The 24,796-nt window shown below is 36.4% G+C and overlaps 1 protein-coding gene across 2 annotated transcripts in view; it reads right to left on the bottom strand.

The window, feature by feature from the left end:
* BBS9 (Bardet-Biedl syndrome 9) overlaps positions 1-24,796 on the bottom strand; it is a 310,207-nt gene that overhangs the window by 148,587 nt on the left and 136,824 nt on the right. For both annotated transcript variants that reach the window (XR_012763711.1, XM_075418656.1), the window contains 2 exons: positions 23,695-23,877; positions 3,465-3,687 (listed from right to left, as the gene is read on the bottom strand). Coding sequence is in view for 1 of the 2 variants with exons in the window: in XM_075418656.1 (XP_075274771.1) it covers positions 3,465-3,687; positions 23,695-23,877 (406 nt within the window). In the remaining variant the exon portion in view is untranslated. The remainder of the gene's footprint in view (positions 1-3,464; positions 3,688-23,694; positions 23,878-24,796) is intronic.

Here is a 24,796-nt window from a genome sequence, read left to right as displayed (position 1 = left end):
TTCAATGTGGCTTCAGGCAATTTCTCTAGATTGCAGGGTACACCATCTTGAACGTATTAAATATAGCTTCCAGAAATCCAGCTTACTGTTACAGTGCTGCAATGCCACAAGGGTCATAAGCACTTTTAAACAAATTTTTAAACGTTGGTTGCTCTAGAAAAAGGAGTTTCCACCATTAAGAAAAAGAATGAGCTTAAAAACTGGCATTGAACAAAATCCTCAAGCTAATAACAGCTACACTACTGAACAATTACAGGACCATCTTTGGCTCAGAGCTTAAACATCCTGAAGAACTTTCCCCTACATTAACATCCAATATTTAACCATAAATCCTCAGATACCAATTTAATTCTCACTATCTCCTTTCTCCATGCGTAGTTCTACCTCATTCTCCTCTACCTATTTCTATTCCCTCCTTTAAGGGCTGGGAGAAGGAGTTCCTCTGTTTCGCAGGAATTATTGAACAGCTCTTAACAGCATAGACTTACTTCGTATACTCGTTTCCCTTTATAAGACATCATTCAATTTCCTCCTAGAGTAGATTGAACAGGTTTTAAGTTGTAATCAAGAGTGAGGCAATTTTTTTTTATTATTCCCCACTAACTGCACTGCTTTCACACTGAGGAGTGGTCTTTGGCAAATGAACTTGGGTCTTTTAGGTGAATCTAACCAGGCAGATGAATTCCAGGAAAGCACCTAAAGCACTCCGACTGCTCATGGGGGAGCAGTACACCAGAGAGGAGCAGAGCTGGGTCAAACGCCCTCTGAAACACAGAGAGGACAGAAGTCACATTGCCGGCCTCACTTACTTCCCCCTGCAGATCTTCTTCTAACGGACCACATCTCTTGCCAATGTAGAGACAGTAACAGAAAAACCAAACAGGTGACAACATAAACATGTTCAAAGAGTCTCAGTAAAATCTATATTCTCCCAAGCAAGCTCCCAATTTTCTCCAGTCTGTCCAAACACCCACACAAAGCATACAGCACATCCCGCTAGAGAGTAACTAATTAAATACTACGCTATTCTAAGCGTTTGTCAGAAGTATTTATCTGTAAGGACCTTGTCCTGTAAATGAAGATGAAATTTCTCATTTTTAAGCTCTTCCATACTTTTCCAAAAACCATGTTCTCTCAACAGTTAATGAGTAAATGCATAAATGTACAGACCCTTTTATCAAGGCTTCAGGTTGAACTCTTAGTGAAAACAAGAAAGTTGTATTAGGTTTTATAATTTCTTTAAGTGATACATTCTTGTGACACTCTGAAGTGTTAGCCTAATTAGATCATAATTTTGATTCTTAATTAGGTGATTTGGTATTCAAAAGGGCTACACACTACAGCCAGAAATTTTGACAGTAAAACTATTTTGGAATCTATATTTGAATTACAAATTTTAATTCTTTTTAACGTAAATCATGGCCAAAGGGCATTTCAAGTTTAGCTAAAACAGTTTATGTTGGGTGGGACATTGCTGTACCACGTGTCTCAACCAGCTCTTTACAGGTACTTAATTTTTCACTATTCATTGTGTGAAACAGTAATCGTGGCCCCACATATCATCAATACACGGCTAACAGCCCACAGTCAAATATCTTGTGTTTTGCTTGGAATGTACTTCTTCCCTGTATTATTTTTATTTGAGAGGTAGTATGACTGTCTACCTGTACCACAGTGGTAAAAAAAAGATTCTAGTACATGTCACTCATGCCTTCTTGGTATTATTTTGGCCTCATGTAATAGAAAACTGGGGTGTAACATCTTTTAAAATTTTAGTCTTTATATATGCAATGTGAAGGGCATGACCAGACCGCTTTGCCAAGGTCCTTCATCAAGAGCAAGACTACTTCTGATTTGTTTACAATTTTTAAAAAGTTTACTCTTTTCATAACAGAATTAATCATAATCAGTCCCCTGAATTCAATAACACTAGATAATTGAAAAGGCAGAAGTGAGTTTCCTTATTAAATCAACTCACCTTATTAACTTAGGTGGAAAAAGATTAACTGCAGTTATTTACACCTTTTCAAAACTTAGAAGGAAAAACATTGCCTATATAAATCTTTACAAAGTTCATCAAATGAAATACCCTTAAGGCATATTTTAGTTTCACAAGGAAATATTAACAAAAATTTGTAGAACTAATTTAGCTCACTTCACATGATCAGTCTGCTTCCACATATGGGCATGCTGTAACACTAAAGAAAACATATATATATATAGTATCTACCATTGAACAGTCTGCAGCCGTTTTACCAAATCATTTAAAGTAGCACATGCAAAGGAGAGCTGTACATAGTAATAACAAGGACTTCTGAGTTACTGAAACATTGCACAAGCCAGTCAGATATACTAACAGAAATTTAATTATTCTTTGTAATGTAAGAAAATAAAATACAGAAAATAAAGATACTGCCCTAACATAACTTTTATCAAAAGCCATACCTATGAAGACAAGATAATAAACTCCCAATTTTAAGCATGAAGCGTGCATACGGTACACACAGATGAGAAGACTGCTGTAAGTGAAGGAGATCATTGAGGCCAAAGACTATAGTGATACTATGTGGTTTAGGAGACTATGAAGCTGAAGGAACATCCAAATCCAAATTCAGAGCAGGAAACTGGAAAAAAACCCACCCCGTTTCCAAGTCAGCAGGAGTATCTGATGTTCATTAACAGACTGTCTGTCTCACTAGAGAGAAAAGACAGGAAGAAAATGTCTTGCAACTGTACAAAGACGTTAGCCTTCAGACTCTACAGAAAAAGTGTGGCTTTGCTCTCACTGTTACTAAAAAGTGGGAAGATAACGAAGAATATGAATACATTTTTCAAAAAAAATGTTAACTCTGTGACATTCATTTAAATTACTGCGCACTGAAATCTTCTCCATATTCCTTTTCCATATCAGAAATACTATTCAACACCTACTTAAATTAGTATCATCTTTAATTTTATGTTTTCTGCAAGATACCACCCAGTCAATTAGTACTTTCTTAAGTCACAGATTTTTTTATTCAGTGTTATCACTACTTGATAATTAGTCACATTGATATTCCATAAAGCCAGTAAATCAACCATAATAATTTCTCTATCCAGGAAGCAGGACTTTTCACTCCTCACTTTTCCATCACATGTTAGAAATACACACATGTATACATTCAATTGAAAAGTGCAAAGAAATAAGTGATAAGGCTGTTAGAGCATAAAGATCATCATCTGGCAATCACTTACTGCACACTGTGCATGTGCTGCAAGAACAGCAATAAATGATCAAATTGAGATAAAACTGAGATTTAAAATTTTCTTATTACCTAAATCATTCTACTGGTCAGCAACACAACCAGTGTTTGGTTTCCACAATCGGTGAAAAACAAACTGCTAACACCATCAAAAATGCATAATTTTTAGTTTTAATATACAAATACATATTTTGAATTATGAACACATAATTCACGTCTTACCTGGCATGACAGCAGGTTGCTGAGTAGCTGAGTCTGTACTTAAGGAAAGGCGGCCACCTTTGGCCAATCTGTCACAGAAGAGAGTGATGTTCTTCTTCAGTCTGCTAGTATCTTTGGGCATGCACAACTGGCTGCTGAGAGTCAGGGCCTGTTCCTTAGCGCTCTTTGACAAACAAGTTCTTAACAAGTAAGAAAGAGCAGCATCCACAGTTTCTTCCCAACCCTGGATTAAAGAAAAGGAAATTAAATAAAATTAGGTGAAGTGTAACGTGATATAGCACACTAAAAAAAAAGGCAAAAAATCAAGGACTAAGAATTTTCAAATGATGCCATGAAATATAAGTGGGCATTAATGAGTGTCATGAACACCCAGTTCTTCAGCTTGTACAAGTAATAACTAAAAAAACCAAACTTGTTTCAGTATTAAGATTGACAAAAATATAATTTCAGTAATAGTATTTGGACAGTATGTGACACAACAATTACATTCAGTAGTTGCATTAATAATAAAACCAGAAGTTCCTGCATGCAACATTTAGAATTAAGAGCAGAACTGAGATGTAAATACAAACATAACATGTAGTATATAACATTGTGCTGAAGATATGTCAAGGCCAGGGGAAAAAAAAGTATCCAATTGTACATTCTTTGACATCACAACTGCAACCCAAAGCTGCAGATACTCAGTATCTATTTATAAGACCAATTGACTTCAAGTATCAGTACCCACAGTATTAGTACAGGTATCAGTGCTCTGATGAACTGGGACGTAGATTTCTAACTGCAGTGTCAAGCTGTAAATATTCATGAGAAGAACAGCTTAGCAATCCGTTCAGTTAAAACAAGAAGCTACCTACGGAAAAGTTTTCAGGAGGAAAAGCTATATTCAGTGCCATATTCAATATACATATTTCCACAAAATAAAGTGTTTACTCCTGCAAATAATACTCAGTTACAAGTAAGTTTCTTCTCATGAGGCACCTTAAAAAGCACCTTTCAAAGTTGTTTTCAATTTTGTAATCTGTACAATGGTTTTCAGCGACACGAACAAATCAAAGACATTCCTTGAAGTAAAAATCCTGGGTAGCAGAAGTCTTCTTATTTGTGACACGGTTATTAGGTCAACACAAAATTTTAATACATGACACCTATCTCATTTACACAGTGTGCAGTGCAGAATTGTCTCTTTTTGATACATTCTGTAATTTTAAATTACACTCTGATGAGACCATGTGATCAATCCAAAACATCTACGATTAATGAACCTGCAAGATAACCACAAAGTCTGCACATGTCATTTCATTACAATCTTACAGAGCTTGGACAGAGTTAGCAAATACTATGAAGGGTGTTGTGGTCTGCTAACTTCAAGACTCATAACATCTCTTAGCATTCAGCTACCTGTAACCAAGTCTTCTATACGTGCTGCCTACACGTAGAGGGAAGTATAGTCAATCGCTGTAGTATTAGTGTCTCTCGCTCCTGGTTGCTTGGGACTTACTTTGGCAATAGTCTTTATTGACTTTTAAAGTTTTGTGGCTAAAGTTTGGAACCACCCAGCTCTATCTGCTGCTAAGCGAACAGAATGTAATACCAAGGTAGCTCTTTACATAGCAGCTACTCCAGCAAAACAAAAAGAAAACTCAAGTATCCAGTTGCAGTTAATATAACGCCAGAGTCTTCTAGTTTTTAAGGTCTTTCTCATGATGCATTCTACTTGACTGAAAACGCTCAGCTGAACAGCAAATCACCTACCTCTGCAAATTTCCATGACTGGGTAAGAGTAACATTTGAAAGAATGACAATGTCAACCCTGTTGGAGTCCACTGTCAAGCAAGTAAGGTTTGTGAATGTCTTACTAGATACACAGGGCTTTTGTGAAGGCCAGGGTACTGCTTTCGACACACAGAAGTCAAGGCCTCACTTCCCAACCTTGTTACTTCCTAAGAACAGGTTCAAGACAGATGCTTGCTGCTAGTCAAGTACAGCAGTGAGACCACACAGTCATACACAGTGCATCCTGGCCCAAACACACGATTCTTAATAGTGTACTGAAAACACACTGTATGTGTATAGAGCACTTATATTTTACAAAGGAACAGGATCAACTAGTGGGGTTTTCTTCATCAATGTGTCCTTTCCTGACTTCAGAACAATGACAACATTAACTTACTGTCTTATCTGGATTTCCCCCCCCAAAAAGAGACAGGTAAATTAGAAAAATCATGTCAATCAATGCTATAGTAGCTTAACATTTTTTAAATATTCCAGGAAAAAAAAAAAAAAAAAAAAAAAAAAGAGTCCATTGCAGTGCAATCCAGCCACTGACCTGTGATGGTGACAGGAAATAATCCATTCCACAGCGAATTTAGAGGTTAATGAGCTGGCAAATGCTGTCTACATGCCCACATACTGGGCAATGAAACTCAATATGTACAAGGCATCAAAAACAGTCAAGCCAGGCACTCCTAATTATACTATAAATCATGAAAAATAAGGCAACATAGACATAAGAATCTTGAGTTTCACTAAAAGACAAACACTTAACTAACTGGTATCAGCATACAGTAGCTGAGAAGCTGGCCAATACATCTCTCCTAGTAAGTTAGAAAAATGCAGCCAAAAGGAGTATTTAAATGAGGAGAGTGACATATTAACAAAGATACTAAAAAAGCTAACAAAAGTCAGGAAATTAAAAGTGACTAGTATTCTGTCCTTGGCTCACACAGGTATGTTTTACTTTGTACTATAGCATTAACATTTTCCAACCCTTGTTCTTGTATTTAATTTCCATGTAAAACTGGTTTCTCAGTAGACCATAAAACTATCTTCTCCAATTCAAGGACCGTTGACGTAGCAAGTCTAGTCAAATCCAAAGTAGCCTTTATGGTTAGCGAAAGAGTACACAAAAGCTATCTACAAGAAAAAAAATCTTGATGGAAATCTGTGATTGGTGATTTTATACAATTAAGAATGAATGGCCACAAATAAGACTGCATTTGTCAGCAATTTTTATTGGCGCAAGGGGAGAACTGAAGGAACAAGAAAAGTTCTTCACCTCTTACGAGTTAAAAAAGCTAAAAGACATTTGAAAGCAAAAGTGTTCTAGTATACAACCCACAATGAAGAATGATTCTACAGCTATAGTCATAATATTCACTAATGGCTGTATAGTATTCTGCATATTTAAGGTCTGAAAGGAACACCTTCTACAGGAGTGTGATGCTAGTAATCCATCATCATACGACCAGCAAGCATTGCCATAACTGCCACAACAAATGTGAGTCAAGACTCACAAAAAGAGGTATTAAGTCATGCTAATTCTTCATCTTGACTGTATCACCAAAATAGATATGAAAAATACTTCATTCAATTTAACTTTTTCACTGGGAAAGGCTTGGCTTCATATTTCACATGTATGCATTATTTATTTTTCTTTTGGGTAATAGGTAGAGATTGGCAGTTCCTTTTAACCAAATACTATACACTGCAGGAGTCTGAAGACCAAATGTAGATTTGTGATACCAGCAGGACTAAGATTATACTAGTACACATCACTTATATTCCATACACATGATCATTACGGATCCTCAGGTGTCATGGCATATCTGAGTATCGCCATGATTACACATTCAATCTTGCTTTGACATACTGTTTAATCTACAGCACCTAAGTTTTAGCAAGATTCTTAGGTTCTACCATTTGCCAAACAAGAAGAAACCTCCAAAATATTGTTCCCTGCAGGGTAAATGATTAACACACTGTTATTCTAAAATTCTAGACAACAGAACTGGAGGCCCATCTCACACTGCAGATAAATTGCCAGGCTACAGAAAGGGCGCTGATCCTTCGACACAAGGTGCAGGTAGGGAATGTGGTTACCAGCAAAGTTTGAGGGCAGGCCCTGTAAGGAGGCACAGCACCACAACCTGCCACTTGATTGCAAGACTTCACCCTCCAAGAGTTTAAGCTCGTCAACAGACAAGGTCAACCAGACATACACTGCTGCAGGATCCGAGAGAAGGATTTCAATATTGTTGTTAAGATGCATAGGACACGCATATATAGGCAGAAGCATGAGATAAGGCCTAACTGTTGTCAGATTTGATAGGTTTACTCACATAGTTTAGCTTCATAACGCATTTATACTGTATAACCGTCCAGAAGCAATTTCTGAAGTTTTCAGATTCCTCTTGCTTCCACCAGTAGCACCATTCATAAACCACTGGAAGTTAACAAAGTGAAAGATGAAGTACTGGTTAAGCTACATTGCTCCTACTGAGGCCCAATCAAAATCCTATCTAACTGCATGGCACAGAAGTTTACAGCAGTTGGTTTCCATTGCAAACACATACACAAATAAGAGTACCAAGTTCAGTTTCTAAACACACTAAAGCAATTTCACTTGGGAAACACTGAGAATCTCACAGCTCATGCTGCAAACACAAGCTGAAATTTCTGGTGGATACAGTGGTTTTGCTTCATGTTTCCCCCCAGAACATGGCCAAACTGCTTCCAACACAGACAAGATCTAGTAAATACGAGACTCAAGTAGATAATCAGGCAAATTCTGTTACATCACTTTGAATGTAAAAACAAATTAGGATACTTTACCTACAAGTTTTACCACACGCACTTTCTATGAAAAATAAAAGCATTTGTTGCTTTTTTAACAGAAAATCTTCAGCAAGTTTTACCAAATTTTAAGCTGTACTTAAGCAGATAATGAATAAACTGAAAGTCTACCTTTCTCTGCATTGTCTAATATTAGGCTTTACGAAAATTTGTTCCAAGACATTGAAGGTTTTGACACACAAACCATTGATTTAGCTAATGGCAAACATATCCAGACAGCCAAGCCTCATCTAACTGATGAGCTCTATAGACAGACTGATATGACTAATCATTGAGAAACCGTGGGCAGTCAAATCTATGATTCGCAAGGATAGCCTACAGGACTATCTTAAACATATAAATGGTGGATAAAACCCAGTAAAGATTTTTAAAAAGATTATCAAGCCTTCTGAAATTATGATACCACTAATATTCACCAAGCTTTACCTGGACCAGATTATAGCAACGAGTCTACAGCTTTGTAGAAACAGTCTTGTAAGTACCTTTTCTTAAATCCCTTCTGGGGATTTAAGATTTAACTTCTGAAAAGTTATTACTATATTGAGTGCATATATTTACAAAAGACTTTTGCTAGAGCAATCTTTGTGAGCTAGATTTTGTCCTGTAAGAAAAACCTGTAATAGATGTAAATAATATGTAGATTTACTTTCAGGTAGTTATCAGATTGTGAAAAGAACACAAACACAAGCAAAGAAAAAAGACGGAACTGGGAGACAGAAAGAACCCTTGGGATATGCTGAGAATGAATGCTCAGATTTTATGAGACAGCATTTCCTTTAGTACTCTGCAATTGTCATAAATTCACATAATGCACCAAAGCTTAAATCCTACAAAAGGCTCTGACCACAAAATGCCCAAGACACATGTAGACCAAAGCACTGAAACTGAACAGGCAGGGATTTTGTGAAGTTTGAAACCTACTAGCTCGTTACATTGTATAACACAAGTAAAAATATCATTTATATTCACAGTTTTAACCAGATGACCCCAATGACTTTTCCTGTTTTAATATAGATAACCATAGAAACTCATTTTTGCCAAGCTATTAGTCTTCCAATGTTTTTCTTCTCTGAATATAAGATGTGAGCAACGGGTTCTCTTTGAATATAAACCCCAGATCACTTTGTGATGCTTAATATAATAAAAGTATATAATAGGTCAATAGAATTAACTACTGCACCACTCAAACTGATGGAAACATCGTTGTTATATGACAGCAAAACAAAATACAACAAAGTAAATGTGTAAATGCCAGTCCCATAAAAGATGATATTTAGCTTGGAGATTATACCTACAAGGTTTGAAAACAAACAAAGTTAATGATTTAATGATTTAGTCTGCAAAAGAAATAAATATTGTTTTAAATGCCACAAGATTTTTTGGTAAGGGAACACTTAGAGGACCACAGAAACAGAAGATTGCTTTAGCAGTAGTGGAGAGGTGAATGTTGTCTCCTGAAAGTGTGCTTACACCAAATACATAGGCAGGACTGGAAATTACTGAAATCTCTGCTATGCCTTTGACACTGATTAAAGAGCTTCAAGTAGAACTGTTTGCCCAAAAGTCTAACAACAAAGACTTTCAAAACCAATTTCATAATAGGTAACACAGAAGAGCAGCAACTTCTCCATGAATGCTTCCTAATGATATAAGCCCGCTACGACACAGTATTATTCGAAAACTGTTAGATGTTTTCATAGCTGTTTCTCCATTAGGCCATTTAGTTTTCCTTTAATTAGATCTGCCAGTTCCTTTTAGGAAGCCAGGTAAAGTGGCTTGAATTCAAAAAAAAAAAACATAAACCTTTCACAAGACCCACAAAAGCAAGAGAAAGTAGAATTAAAACAGCTACTTCCATCCACAGTTACAATATTACACATAATATTGTGCATATTCCTAAACTGCAACAATATTGACTCCTATTCAAGACCAGAATCTAGAGGTACAAAAGCAGCTCTAAGCAATCACTGCAATCAGCTGAACTCCATCCCAATAAAAACATATGTTGCACTGCATCTAGAAAACCTCAACCCGCCATGCTAGGATTTTTTTTTTTCCTTAAAAATGTCCAGTAAACTATATCAATACAGGATAACAAACTGGGTTTTTCCTAGAGACTGTACAGAAAAATAAGTTGGCCAGTTCATGCCAGTAGGATTATAAGTCTGTACTTTGCAAAAGATATTAATAATTCTCTGATAAGGACCTTCTCTAAATAGTCTTAAGAGCTTTGAAGGCAAGCTTTAAAGCTACATGATGTCATTGCTGCCCAAGAAATAAGTCACTTTGTCCACAGTAAGCTTCTATTTCTAATTTAGTTTATAAAATATGAGATAAGGCAACTCCACTCAAACACTAACTGTGGTTACTGCAATTTTTAAGCAACAAAAAAACTTCTATTAAAAAAAAGTAACAAGATGCTTTATGCAGATAACAGCATAACAAGGGAAATAAGTCACAAATGCCAACAGAAATCTGTACACAGTGGTGCTTGCTGATAAATCTCTTCATAATTTTAAAGCACAATAAAACTCATTCAAAATCCTTCACATAAGATATCTTAGACAAGAAACTGCATCATCTTTGTGAGAAGATTAGATCAAAACAAATTATAGTACTATTGAGGCACAGTTTCTCCAACCTGGAGGTACAATGGGCAAGGTTTCTGGGTGGGGAAATAGTGCTCTATAAGGCGCAGACCTGGAGATATAAGCAGAAGGAAGTGGCTCCTGTAAGAGCTCAGAATTATTTTAGGGCTGAGGACATTCCAGGGAAAGGATGGGGTGGACAACATGGAAAGGGGGGGGGGGGAAAGTGACTCTTGGGAGGCAAGTTTGAAAACAACTGGTTTATGGAATCAACAGAACTCTTAAGTGTTGCAGAAAACTTAGTTAGAGCACTACAAATTAATACTATTTATCTTAAGTGTAAATAAATCATTCTAATAGCACAGTCAAACTTGAACAAGATTGTTTCTAAGTTGCGTTCATGAGCCAGACAGATATTTGATTCTGTATCACAAGACGTCTCTCAAAAAGCCTGAATTTACCTTGAAAGCCTAATACTAATCCTTCCTAAGGCAACAGCCATTTTTCCAGCTGCCTATGAAGTAATTTATCCTGCAATGACAGCCAAGACAGTTCTTAAAATTCAAATGCCATGTGAAACATAGTGCAAAAACTATGCAAAATTGGTGCAAGCCAAATCATGGGAATTCTTACAGCTGTTAACTCAGGAATTTGCCTGGCTATATCTTATTTCTTGATTTTAGTCACAATAATGATTTCATCAGCTCTCAAAAATGCTAGAATACTTGGAAGCTCACCTTACTGAATGACAATCTTGGCATTTATGCTTATGCAAACCACCAAAGAGGTTTCTTTATCTGAAAGCACTAATTCACAAAAAACACCAGCGGTGTGTGTCTCAACACTTCGCTTTTACAGTGATTGCAAAAAATTATCTTATTGTTACACATACAAACTAGTAATCCACTAATCCAGGGCTACTGAACTGGTAATTTCTAACATAGGTGCAGACCCTTGGCAAATTTTGCCAGGATTTCACTGAGCTACCAGTCATCCTAGCCCATATTCTTCCAGCACGTTCTATATTTCTAACTGACCTAATTGTCTCAAAGAGGAGGTAACAGCCACAGCAGTAAGGCATGCATTTGTATGTTCTGCCAGAAACAGAGCTTACAAACATTCCTTGTGAGCGTCCCTGTAAAATTACTGCTAAAAATGAATTGATAAGGCATTTCAGAGACCTTTTGAACAGTCTGAATAAAATGAAAGAAAAAGCTAAGCAAATAGACTCTGTATCTATATAGCACTTGGGGAAAAAAGCAGTAAAATATTACTGAAGTCTTAATGCTGCATTGAATTTAACTGAACAGTCTCAAGGGACAGTGTATTTTGTAAGATGCAAATGACTTGGTTAAAGAATTATTTTTGTAACAATATAAAAAAGTTTTCTTCAATACAGTGCACTAAAAATACCAGTCAGATTATTCTAGAATCTTCTACAATTCACTTTTGCAGAGAAAAAAAACAACCACAAAAAAAAACCCCAAAACTCCACATACACAAGTAATGAAAACCTACCACTGGAATACCTAAAAAGCAGGGAAACGGTGAAATCCTACAGACTAACAGAATTCAAGTCTGATGAAAATCCAGACAAACGACTTAAGCTTAAATACGTTCCAAATCTACTGAGAGCCTAAGAGGGACATTTGCAGTGAGCACACAACAGAAAAAGCATCAACTAAAATTCTTGTACTAATCCTGCTGTCTCTAATCTTTTCTTCCTTTAAATCAAATATTATGTATTCCTTTAAATCAAATATTATGTATAACATCCATAATATTAACCTACCTGACTTTTATTTCAATTGGCATTTAAAATAATTCGATTCTAACAGAAATTTGCAGACTGATGAAAGCAATATCAAAGTGAGGATATAGCTGAACATCCAGGACAAGGTAAGAGACAGAGCAACTAAAATGAAGAAAGTAAGATACACCGTTCTAGAAGAATAGTTCAAAACAGTACATAAATCAGTTTCATTTCAATTAAAGGAAAGAATTTTAGGCAGAAAAACATCCTTATTTGTGAGACAGTACTCTGAAGTCTTAACCTATTGTCAAGAGCTGCACTAGAGACATTATAGTCATTAAAATCTTAAGGATTTGGACTTAACATACTTAACCACTCCAAAAAAGTACAATTTACTTAAAACACAAGGGATAAAAGACAAGTGCAAAACCCAAGTACAAAGTAACTCTGACCACAGTACGCCATCTCCTAAACAATCAAGCTCTGTAGGGATCCTGGTATAAAAGATTAAAGAGCCTATGAACAACAACAAATAGAAGAGCAGAGAAAGGAATCAAGACTTACACAGAAAATTTTGAAATCTCTTTACCATATTTATTGAACTAGTCTGTGCAAAGCTATTTAACAGTAACTATTCATGCTAGCAACTACTTTCCAGCTACTTCAGAGCATTAATTCAAATACTAACATCTCACATTTTGAGGTAGCAGATTGCAAATATCAGCTTTAGAAATAACCCTTTGTGAATAAATTTTCTTTTTTAGAGTGTCAGATACACTTGCCATTTCTGCACAGTGGTTGTAACCACCAGCGACAACAGAAACAGCAACTTCATCTGTTCAGTGCAGAAATATTTATTTAATAGAAGATCCAGCAGCATAAACAACCTTCTACAAGAACTTCTCAATTTGAGTCTTGCTCGGTAAACATATATTGGTATCCTACAGCAACTTCACCTGACAGAAATCGGTATATATGACAGGTTATTTCCTGAAAAGGACACTTGCCATTTAAAAGTGATTTTTTGTCTTTCTCTGGTATTTTTGTCCTCTGAAGCATAATTTACAAACCACTGAACACTTCTGCACTAAATACAAGACTAACGGTGTTTGGAGGATTCTATTCAAACAACACTTAACTTTAAAACAAAATTTTCCGAAACCTCATTCTCTAATGTCTCCAGGTATGGAAGGAAAGCTGAAAATGCATATGGCTTAGAAATCAAAATAATGTTTTTAAAATTATCTTATGGAATATGCAATATTTGTCTTTTAGGAATGGTGTTCTTAAACTAGTATTTTACCAAAGATCTTCTGGAAAAATCATAATATAGAAGAGTAGTAATAAAGTAGTGGGTGTTTCAGGAATCTAGCAAATTGAGCATTACTAAACAAAAGTTCTGGAATGCTGCGTTCCACCATGATGATGACCTCCATCATTAAAAACTATAATGTATTTTTCAAGTTCAATTCAGAAGAAACTCCTGCTCACAGAAACAAATTATGGTTATTAACAATTGTAGGGTTTCATGTATTAATGAAACAACTGATACCACAGAGAGTGTATCACCTGTAAGAAAGCAGAACTCCTCCAGGTAGGGATCATAATAATAATATTTCTACAGCTGCATAACTCTTCCATGTTTTGGGTTTAGTAATTTGCTCTCAGGAAAGTGCATGCTTCACCAAAACACAAAATAGCAGGATGACTACAGATGGTGGTTTTATTAGCTCTTCCATTAAAATGTAATTAATCTGATTATTGTAGCCAAATTTCCACATACGCTGTGTCCTTTAGGATTGAATGTTCCTCACTTGCACAGAAAGACTTTCAAAATTAGGTTAGAATTAGGTCAGAATTAGACTAGAGTTATATCAGTAGTTTTCTTCTTGACTGTACCTATATTGCCCAGCTCCTCTTTCAAAATTCTTATATCTCAAAATCATAGCACTACAGATTGTGTCCTAACACCTGTTTTTTATTATTTTATTTATGGACAACAGTGAAAATTATAAAGACCCTTAAGGCAGTGAGTGAGAGGCAGAGAAGAGGGTATGTTTTTCAACACATAGGTTCTAACTATCTATCTAATTGTACAGTTACTCCCCTAGGAATGCTTGTTTGTTGTAAGACAAATATATCCTTTCTGGAATCACAAATGTTCACATACATCAGGGGTTTCTGTAGAAGCCACTTCTGAATTCTGAATTTTTGAGGATTTTTTAGCATCTGAATTTACTTTTTAACTTGACTGCTTACAATCATTGATTCCATTCTGGGAACTGACGAAAGCAGCTCTTGTATGCACTACATGAATGCAGTGATTTGGCTTCTTCTTTGCCATTTTCAAACATCTATTGTTTTCCTTTTTAGCACTGAAACCCTTTAACACTTCATCTCTCTTTTCCTCTAGGACTTATCATCAGTTAGCTAGGAAAACTGGAGGTGCTGTTTGGGTTTTGTAAATGCTGTCAAAGTTGTCTGCGTGCATGCAAACACATCAGGAGTCATGCATCTTGCCGAAGAATGCTGTACATACAACAGCAGGTCTGCCACGCATGAGGTCTGTAACTTCAATGAAGTTCAGCAAGATAGTTTTTGATATGGGGAAGAGGAATCAGACCTTGTTATAGTTGGTCTGGAGAAAAAAAGCAGAGAAAAGCTAAGCTAAAAAAAGCTTTTTGAGACATCTTACTGCATCTCAGCCCATATTTTATTCTCATATCAGTGATGCACTTGAGAAGGAACTCCTCTTACTACAATATCCTTTATTAGGTTACCAATGTAAGATGCTATGAAACTCTGACTAATGAGTGTTTCCAAAAGCTACCAAATATGGAACTATATCCACTCAAATATTTTAGCTCTGAAAAAAACACAACTTGACAAAAAAGTTTGTTTCTAATTAAATTCTCACGGTACTTTAGATCTCTTCACTATTAACTTTAAACTCAGCTCTGTTGTATCAAAATGTGGAATTTCTATTCTCCCAAAATGCACAGGTGAGGACAATGAGAATAGTGGCAAACTGGACTTGTACTTTTACATGGATAACCAATTCTCATGCTTATGCTAGAACTATTGGGTTTTTTGCTTGAGACAGTAGCTTGGGCAAAGATCACCAAATCCTCCATTGTTTCTACAGCCTTATGACCAAATGCCTGTTTCACTTTTGAGGTAACAAAACCATATTTTGGCGATATCAAACTCTTGCTTCACTGAAAAAGCCAGGAGAATACAGCAAAATCAATTACACAATCTTTAAGTTCCTTTAATTTGAACTATCCTGTCCTAATGTAAGGTGGTGTATCACCACTTGTGCAGATAGAATACTGGTATATCATTCCTAATCTAGGAATAAAGACAAAGCATCTTATTAACTAAAAGGAAAAACTTCCATCTAAAAAATGGCTACTCTGAAAATCATGGTAAAAAAAGCCAGCAAGCTAATGATCTGGATGAAGAGTTAGAGTGCACCCTCAGCAAGTTTGCTGATGATACAAAACTGGGAGGAGTGGTGGATACACCAGAAGGCTGTGCTGCCAATCAGTGAGACCTGGACAGGCTGGAAAGTTGGGCAGAGAGGAACCTGATGAAGTTCAGCAAGGGCAAGTGCAGGGTCCTGTACCTGGGGAGGAACAACCCCATGCACCAGTACAGGCTCGGGGTGGAACTGCTGGAGAGCAGCTCTGCGGAGAGGGACCTGGGTGTGCTGGTGGATGACAGGTTAACCATGAGCCAGCACTGGCTGCCAAGAAGGCCAATGGGATCCTGGGGTGCATAAGAGGAGTGTGACCAGCAGGTCGAGGGAGGTTCACCTTCCCCTCTACTCTGCCCTAGTGAGGCCTCATCTAGAGTACTGTGTCCAGTTCTGGGCTCCCCAGTTCAAGAAAGATGAAGAGCTACTGGAGAGAGTCCAACGGAGGGCTATGAGGATGATGAGGGGACTGGAACATCTCCCCTACGAGGAAAGGCTGAGGGAACTGGGCTTGTTCAGCCTGAAGAAGAGAAGGCTGAGAGGGGACCTTATAAATGCTTGTAAATATCTGAAGGGTGGGTGTCAGGAGGATGGGGCCAGACTCTTTTCAGTGATGCCCAGTGACAGGACAAGGGGCAATGGGCACAAACTGAAGCATAGGAAGTTCCGTGTGAACACAAGGAAGATCATCTTCTCTCTGAGGGTGACAGAGCACTGGAACAGGCTGCCCAGAGGGGTTGTGAAGTCTCCTTCTCTGGAGATATTCAAGACCCATCTGGACGAGTCCTTAGCTTCTTTTAATCAGATACTAGCATATCATCTCATTCTTTAGAATAAAAGTATCATAGCTTTGAACTGATGTGAGACAATCAAAATAAAACCAACAGTAAATACGCAAGTTTTCAGTCTATGAACTCTGTCCTATTCTGTAATATAGAGGCCATACACTAATGATGCTGAAACTGATAAGTTTTTCCAGCATACAAGTAATTCCAGTGGAACTTTGCAATCAATGATAAATCATATAATATTTCTAAAACCTCGGTACTATCCTTTTACTTTTCAACACCCAGCAAGAGTCTGCAGATCTTTCAATCAGGACACAATATCACAGGAATTCTCCACTGACAATCAGCTTCTTTAGAAGAAACAACCCAAAAGAAAGAGTCACTGATTATGTATATTGAGTGTTAAGACCTTTTGGTGAATGTAATCACTGTAATGCATCACTCTCGTCATTAAGCAGTTTAGATGACAACTGATCTGAACTCCTGGTATGCAGCACATGTTCAGTAATTACTACTATACTAAAATACTTTAGCTTCTCTTTGTACCTGACCTAGACAGATTACACTACCCTAACAAAGAGAAAGGTTAGAGGTCCCCATCACAATATTACATAAAGACATCTGATAGCAGAAGCTGATTTAATCTAATCAAACAAAGGCTGTATCGCTTGGGACAACTGCAGTATTTTGTAGAATATCCTAGTTAGCTTTAAAGGAGGTAACATACGCTGGAGGCAAACTAATCCAGCAGAACACGGTTCTGCCTTGACTAACTTACACTGAGAAATACCATCCTTGAGTATGCTTCTGCTCACAGGAGAGACAGCCCACTGAAGAATAACTTCAGTATCTCTAATACTGGCAGAATAAGGGGATAGCTCAAGTTCACTACAAAATTAATTCTCTAAACTTATTTTTAAAATACATCCAACAAACAGATATATCAGGTTCTCCATTAACATAAGGTTTATACCAAGGCTGAACACTTGTTCTGATACAAGTTCAGGGAATACAATTAAACAAGAATACAATGATTCTTTCCGTCCTTCGACTTTTATAATTCATAATGCATATTAAAACCTGCTTGTCCATAATTTTATGCCACCTGGAAGAAAAAGACAAAGTTTTCTCTTTTGAAAAGCAGTACTATTACCAACCACCAGAAGTAAGCCTTTTGAAAAATAATAACCTTATGCTCCCCTATTACCAGAGACCATAAAAACTGCAAATTAGAAAAAAATTTGAAAATGCAATTGGGCATAGCTTCTTCTGCTAGTTCTTTGAAGTGGAAAGCATCAAATAAAGATATATCCTGGATTTTCATTAATACACAAACAGCTTAAACAGACCACACTAAGCCTTTCTTTCTCACACCAACAAAATATTGGCATTTTTCTGTTCTACCCACAGACTCCACTGTGAAAAATCACACGAATTCAGCCACAGACGAACGTCACCAGATATTGGTGTAACTTGCCTCCCACTTGTTGTGTTTGCCATAAGCCATTGTCTTCTCAACAAATAAAATTAACTGCAGGAAGAGAAGGATTCTCAAACATATAAAGGAACCACGATAGTGCTTAAAGTAACAGTGAGATTACCACCTTGCTCTTCAAATTCCCTCTTTACTCCAAATTACTTATTACAAACAGTTGATCTTTCATTTATAGACACCATAAAACTGACAAGTAATCAGTTTGAAACTCTGCTTTTAAGGAATCACAAATTAAATAGAAATGGTTACACATCAATTTGCAGTAACTTAGTGGCTTTACAGCCACATGTCCTTGTCTCCACCTGTTTTAGTTGTCTCTTGTGTACTCTGGTCCTCTTGAAAGCAGGCTAGCAGGCAGAGCACTGAACAAAGGAGTTTAGCTTCCATATCAAAACGTAGAACAAGAGAAGGCTGGTACTTAAGTCATCCTCTTACTTCTCATTCTCCAGCTGGATCACATATACACACCCGAGCAAAAAGATACTGACAGGATCCAGGCACCACTACTCCATTTGTAACCTCTCTCTCATACAGGGCCTTCCCTGCCCAAGGAGTGGGAATCTCATTCCTTCACCTTCATCTTTCCTTCACTTAACAATCATATTCTGCCCTGAACCAAAACTAAACTGCAGACTGAGGCCGACCTTTTTTACTGAAAAAAAGCTGGGTTTTACCACGAAAAGCTTAAAGTTCCTTCCTTTTATTTTGGCGATTAAAAGTTTAAAAACCACTAGCTTGTCTTCCCCCCCCCCCCCCTCCTCCCCCCACTGGACATAGAACTGCTTAACTGTACCAGAAGAGTCTGAACGGTTCTGCTGCATGGCCTTGATTCAAATAGTAGAAAGGAGGCCTGTTTACTAGCTTTGATCTCTGAGAAAACATACTCAACATTATTTATTTTTCCCAGCTGGAAAAAAGGCAAATTTCCTGTGCTTCTCCCTCTAAAACTACTTATTTTCAGTTGCATTATCCTTCTTGTTTCTAGAAAGAATGGGGGGAAGGGAAATAATCTATCTGCTACAAGTTTGTCTGTTCACAGAAATAAGGAATACAACTGTATGGAAAACTGGTTCCAAGTTACCCGTTGTCACTTGCCCATTGCCTAATGGTGGTTTGGAGTTTTTTGTGGGTTTGTTTGGTTTAGGGTTTTTTTTGTTTTGTTCAAGAAATTTAAAAAGTATTTACAAAATACCAAAAGATAATTCATACTAGCCTATGGCAAACAAAATATACAATATTTCAGCCTGTTACACAGTTGGAGCTTTGCATTTAAAAAGTGATTAAAATAACAAGCAGATTTACAGACACAAAAAAACTAATTCCAGATGTATTCTACTGTGATTAAGACCTGGGTTGGATTATACCCTAATTCATTACAAGAATTAGTGAAAAGTGACAGTTGACAATGAATACTAAGAATTAGGGCTCAAAAATTACTCTCAAAGATGTAATTAGTAGCTCAAAGCTTCAACAGTACTAAACATTAATGGAAAAATTCAAGAAAAAGTTGGCTACTGTCAGTCTTGGCAGAATTAAGCCTCCTGGAATTACAGAAATAACCTTATCTTTAATCTTGAAAGCTTTCAGTCAGTAAAGGATTCTTTCCACAAAAGGGTATTTTCTACGTTACTCTAGAACTCTACGGTGAAACCCACCCGCTATCATACATAAAACCCATCAGGCTATCTAGTCTTTCCCAAATGACTCATCTTTTTTTTCTAGCAGTTTACATTCAGATCATCCTCTTACAGAAAGCACAGATACTTTTGATAGTAACTCCTATGACTCTTACTAGGCACTTCATGATTTTCTTCTGACACCATCTCTTTTTCATCATTGCTTTTTCTACTTTATCTAATCAACACTGTAAAGCAGTAAATTTATAGTCAGTCACTTAAGTTAATTACACTAGGATCATGGAGTCACTTAAAAATATCCATTTCACCCTCGGGCATTTTTCTTTCAAATTGCAACTTCAATAAGAAATTAAGCTCAAAAACAGACATTTACTTGGTTGGTACAATTCCAAACGTGAAAAGAGATTAAAACATACTTCCTTCATGCCATTTTATAGCTATCAACTATAGTATTACAAATGTGACCATAACAAGAAACAGATGGTTCTGAGCAATGAATCACATGTATGTCATTATTTGGTAACATCACGAGAACTATGAAAATATTGATTCTTCAGTAATGTTACTATTGATGACTATACTGCTGAGGGCTCTCCATCAATTCTAAAGTTAGAGTGTTAGCATTGACAGACGTTTATTCCTTTGTAATACCAAACAAAGAAAGCATTAATAGCTTAATGATCAGACTTCTGAGCCATCAGTCTATCCAGACGTCATGCAATCATTATATCAAAACTATCCCAGGTAGCATCAACCCTTTGAACCCTTTAAATCAGCCCAAATTCCCGCCTTTCCGAAAAGGATTTGCTATTGTAAACATATGCTTTATCACAAACTTTGAATTTTACCAATATCTTTTTCAATTCACTCAGTAAAATATAATCATTGAAAAATGTCTTGAAGTGTTCCTTGCTTTTTTCATTTTTCAGACTTTATAGTATTTCAAATTATTGTCACTCCCTGCTATAAGCTAGTAACAAATATGCTAGTCTTGCAGAACAGTCATCAACTATCCTAAAAAAAGTCAATTGCGTAATAAAAATTTGATACATCATTAATATTACTACAATAATCATGGATTCTTTTTTCTCCAAAAGCACTCTAAAATAGTTTTCTACCATATATTTGAACAGATAGCAAAACACAGGACTCCAAACCAGTATACATTTTCAAGTACAGTTTGCATGGAGCTGTAACACTACGCTTTGAAATACAGACAACATACTTCTATGTCTTGCATACAGGTTTAATTTTAGTCCCAGAGTAACAAAGTACATTGGGACAAAATTGCACCTAACTTCCATGCAAACAAGATTAACTTTTATTCAGTTTCAGAATCACTTTCTTAATGGTTTGATCAGCAGAAGGATTAGCTTATTTATCCCACTGGTCAAAAGCAGAGACCTGAGAGATTGAATTCCATTTCTGCTGTTATACTTCTCAGATTGTACAGAGTTCACAAAAAAATCACTGAAAAGGGAAATATCTTTGTACTTCTAATGCTAAACAAGGACAACCCTTTTCGCCAGTTTAATCAAAGCAATACTATTTAGGTGCTAGCTAGTTTACTGCTGGAAATACGATGCCAAATTACTGTTACTCTGAAAATATGCAAGTTTTCAGTATTACTTCCACTGTATCTTTGTAGACAAGAAAAAACAAATTTTACATGTTCTTACACAAAAGGTTGCAGCAACAGAAACCATTTAGTAGTCTGAAAAAAACTGGTGACAATAGAAACACAAAGCCCCAATTTTGTATTTGCTAAATATCTAACTGGAACAATCGCCAGGTCTAGAAAACAAGACGCAATCTGTTCTAAATGGAATGGCATGTATGAGAATAATGTTGATGTTATGGTCAGAGAAGCATTTCTTTTTACAGTAACAGTATATTCTAAACATTTCCCTTTTATTAAAAAAAACAAACGACTTCCACAGTTTAACGCTCACAAGGCAGAAAATGTTCTGGATATGCAGACTGCATCCAAATTGTCTTCTAATACATTCCACCCAAACAAAAATACAACAAACCATTGGGCAGAATTGTTTGAAGAGAAAATAAAAATTCTTCAGAGTACTTTCTTTTACCAGTGTTCCACTCAACTGCTTACAAGGAAACCTGGACGCTAGCTAGGAGCTTCTGTCTGTAAATATCACTGGTCTGTGAGAAGATTTCCCCCTCCCCTGCATAAATTTCTCCTTAAATTACATTCAGATTTCTGTGGTACCGTAACAACTTCAATATGGCACGTATTTCAGTATTTTGTAAAGGTTTCATTTCCATTTCCACCTCCAGTTCTGGCTGGTTTACATCTTTCATCCTGGCTGCTCTGCAGGATGTACATCCTTACAATATTTACGTGAGGTCTCACAGTTTTAGCATGGAATATTGTTAACAACTGTATCAAACCCACATTGAGATATATACTGAAGTGATATCTGTATTACAGGATACGCAACAGACCATGTTTTATCAAAATATGTGTCAAAGCAAAGCAATTCCTGATGGCAAAATAAAAGTGAGTCATGCAAAAAATGGTTGTCTGGTCTTTCATGAGATTCATACGAACTTTCTTTCAATTCCACTCACGTGAATGCATACTCCTCAGTTGTACAGCTTGATTTTTGAAGTTTAAATGAGCAAAAACTCCAAAACAAGTCTCAACAAAACTGTTTGGCTTTGACTGCTATGGGTCAATATCATGTAAAATGCCAAAATACTTTCTCCCCCTCAGCCGGAAATTGCAGATGATCCTAAATTCACTTGGAACCCAGCACAAGCTTTCTAAATGGCCACAAACCATTCTTAGTGCTCTGGGTATGTACCAAAATCTAGATTCACTGTACATTGCAAAAACCCTGTGCAGAGCATGAAAATTAAAATGTATGTGTACTTTGATAATTATTATTTTTTATTCTATAGAAGTCGTTTGTGAAAGGTTATGCAGTATAGTTTATAGTTCAGATACCTAAAAGAAACTGTTGAGATATTAACGTCAGAGTTTATTTTGCTTCTGACTGTGGCACACTATCGTTAAGTACTTTATTCTAGAACCCAGCAAAAAGGCTGGATCTGAAACTAACTGGAGATCAACTACAATTCTCAAATTTAGAACATTCCTTAATTCAGCTAAAGCAGTGTTTAGCTGGGGACCTTAGGCAAGCGTAAAATACAGCATTATCTTTCTTTACAGACCATTCTCCAAATTTTGCACGCAATCTCACATAGTCACACTCACTAAATCAGAGCAGAATTTGCAAGATATCTACACAATGCAGGACTATCTAGTGCATGGTTTGGAGAATACATACGTATTATCTATTCACAGTACTTTCTTTGTATAACTTTCATCCATTATATAAACCAATGTGCAAACACTAAAGACCAAGTATGGCAAATGCTTAATAGATGAAATATAGCATACTACTGTGTGTACATGTCTATATTTTATAGTTCTGTTGGACTGTGTGCATGTGAGTACACACGTATGCATATTATATAGCATTTATATTTAGTCTTCAAAAAATTGAGGCTATTCTGCTCGTGCTAACAACTGGACAGAAGCCAAAACTAGCTAAACTTGTGCGAGACACTCCTACTTGGCTTAATAAGGAAGGATTAAGCAGAAGTTAACTGGTATTACCCATATTTTCTAATGAAACATTCTATAATCTACTCTTATTTTCCCACTTCCCTGTGAAATCAATGTAGTTTGTATCAAACACCCACTTAATGAGACTACTAAATCACTTCAAAGGACAGTCTTCAACAAAGCACATGGGGAAATGTGTTAATTTAAGCGCTTAAAGCTCTGTCAATGAGCATTTTTCCAGCAGCTCTTACAGATTCTTACCAGTTCTTGTGTATCTTCTGCTAATGGCAAAAAAGCAGCTTCCAGAATAGCAACTTGATCAGCGCTGAGCTTCTGCCACAGAGTAATCAGCATAATCACCAGATGAGTGGCACTTTTCAACTTTGTGAATGCCTGGAACATGTTGACTTGATTTTCTTCTGCTGCATCTGCTAGAGCTATTACCTGCAAAAATTACAAACGTCTGTTAAGTATAATTTTACCATCCGTGAACACGCAGCACTGAAATTACCTTTGGCACACTTGTTTACTTTTAGACAATTCTGAGGAATTCTGTCTTCCATAAACAGAAGCCACAGAGTGTTAAATGAATTATCATTTATCTAGATTTTTCTTTTGCACACCCAAGGCAATTTCAAGTCCCTGTGGCAACAGCATTAGTTTATCTAGTATGATAGTGTAGAAAGGATTCCGTTTAAAGCACGTTAAGACATTCCTGAAATTGATCCCCATCATGTCTCATAATACATGATAACAAAATAACTTTCAGGTTTATACCACACAAGACACTTATCCATCTATGACCAGCAAGCCTACTGTATTAATCAAAAACAATACATTTATTTTACGCAATTAAAAATGCAGTATATAATTATTTCCACATGAACATAACAGCCATCTGTTATTTTATGAACACTCGGGTGTCTCAATATTTTGCGCTAGCTGCTTCAGCTTTTATGCCAAAATGTAAACATTATGGATCATATGTATGAAGCCAACACCACTTTAACTGCCAGACATTATGAAAGAATTTTCAAAATAAAATAAAATGGCAGATTCACTTCTTGTAAGATAAGATTGTTTTGCCAAGTACTTCAAGATGGGGAAAAACAGAAGAGCTATTGTATGATATTCTACTCTGTTCAGAAATAATTTGTTGTTGTATATAATATTGTCTACTCACAGCACTACAAAAACTGGTATTTTGAAAAACATTGTTATAAATGCCTTCTTTCTTGAAATACAATGTTTAGACATTTTCCATCACTGGTGAAAAGTGAAGATGACAGTGATTTCAACATGCAATTGCTATCATTTCAGTATGACAACACAAGATTTTCCACAGTATTTGCACTAAATTACT

The sequence above is a fragment of the Opisthocomus hoazin genome, chromosome 4, assembly GCF_030867145.1.
Source record: "Opisthocomus hoazin isolate bOpiHoa1 chromosome 4, bOpiHoa1.hap1, whole genome shotgun sequence".
Classification (NCBI taxonomy): Eukaryota; Metazoa; Chordata; class Aves; order Opisthocomiformes; family Opisthocomidae; genus Opisthocomus; species Opisthocomus hoazin.
The sequence above is the reverse complement of the archived record's forward strand: the minus strand, read 5'-3'. Positions and strand labels throughout refer to the sequence as shown.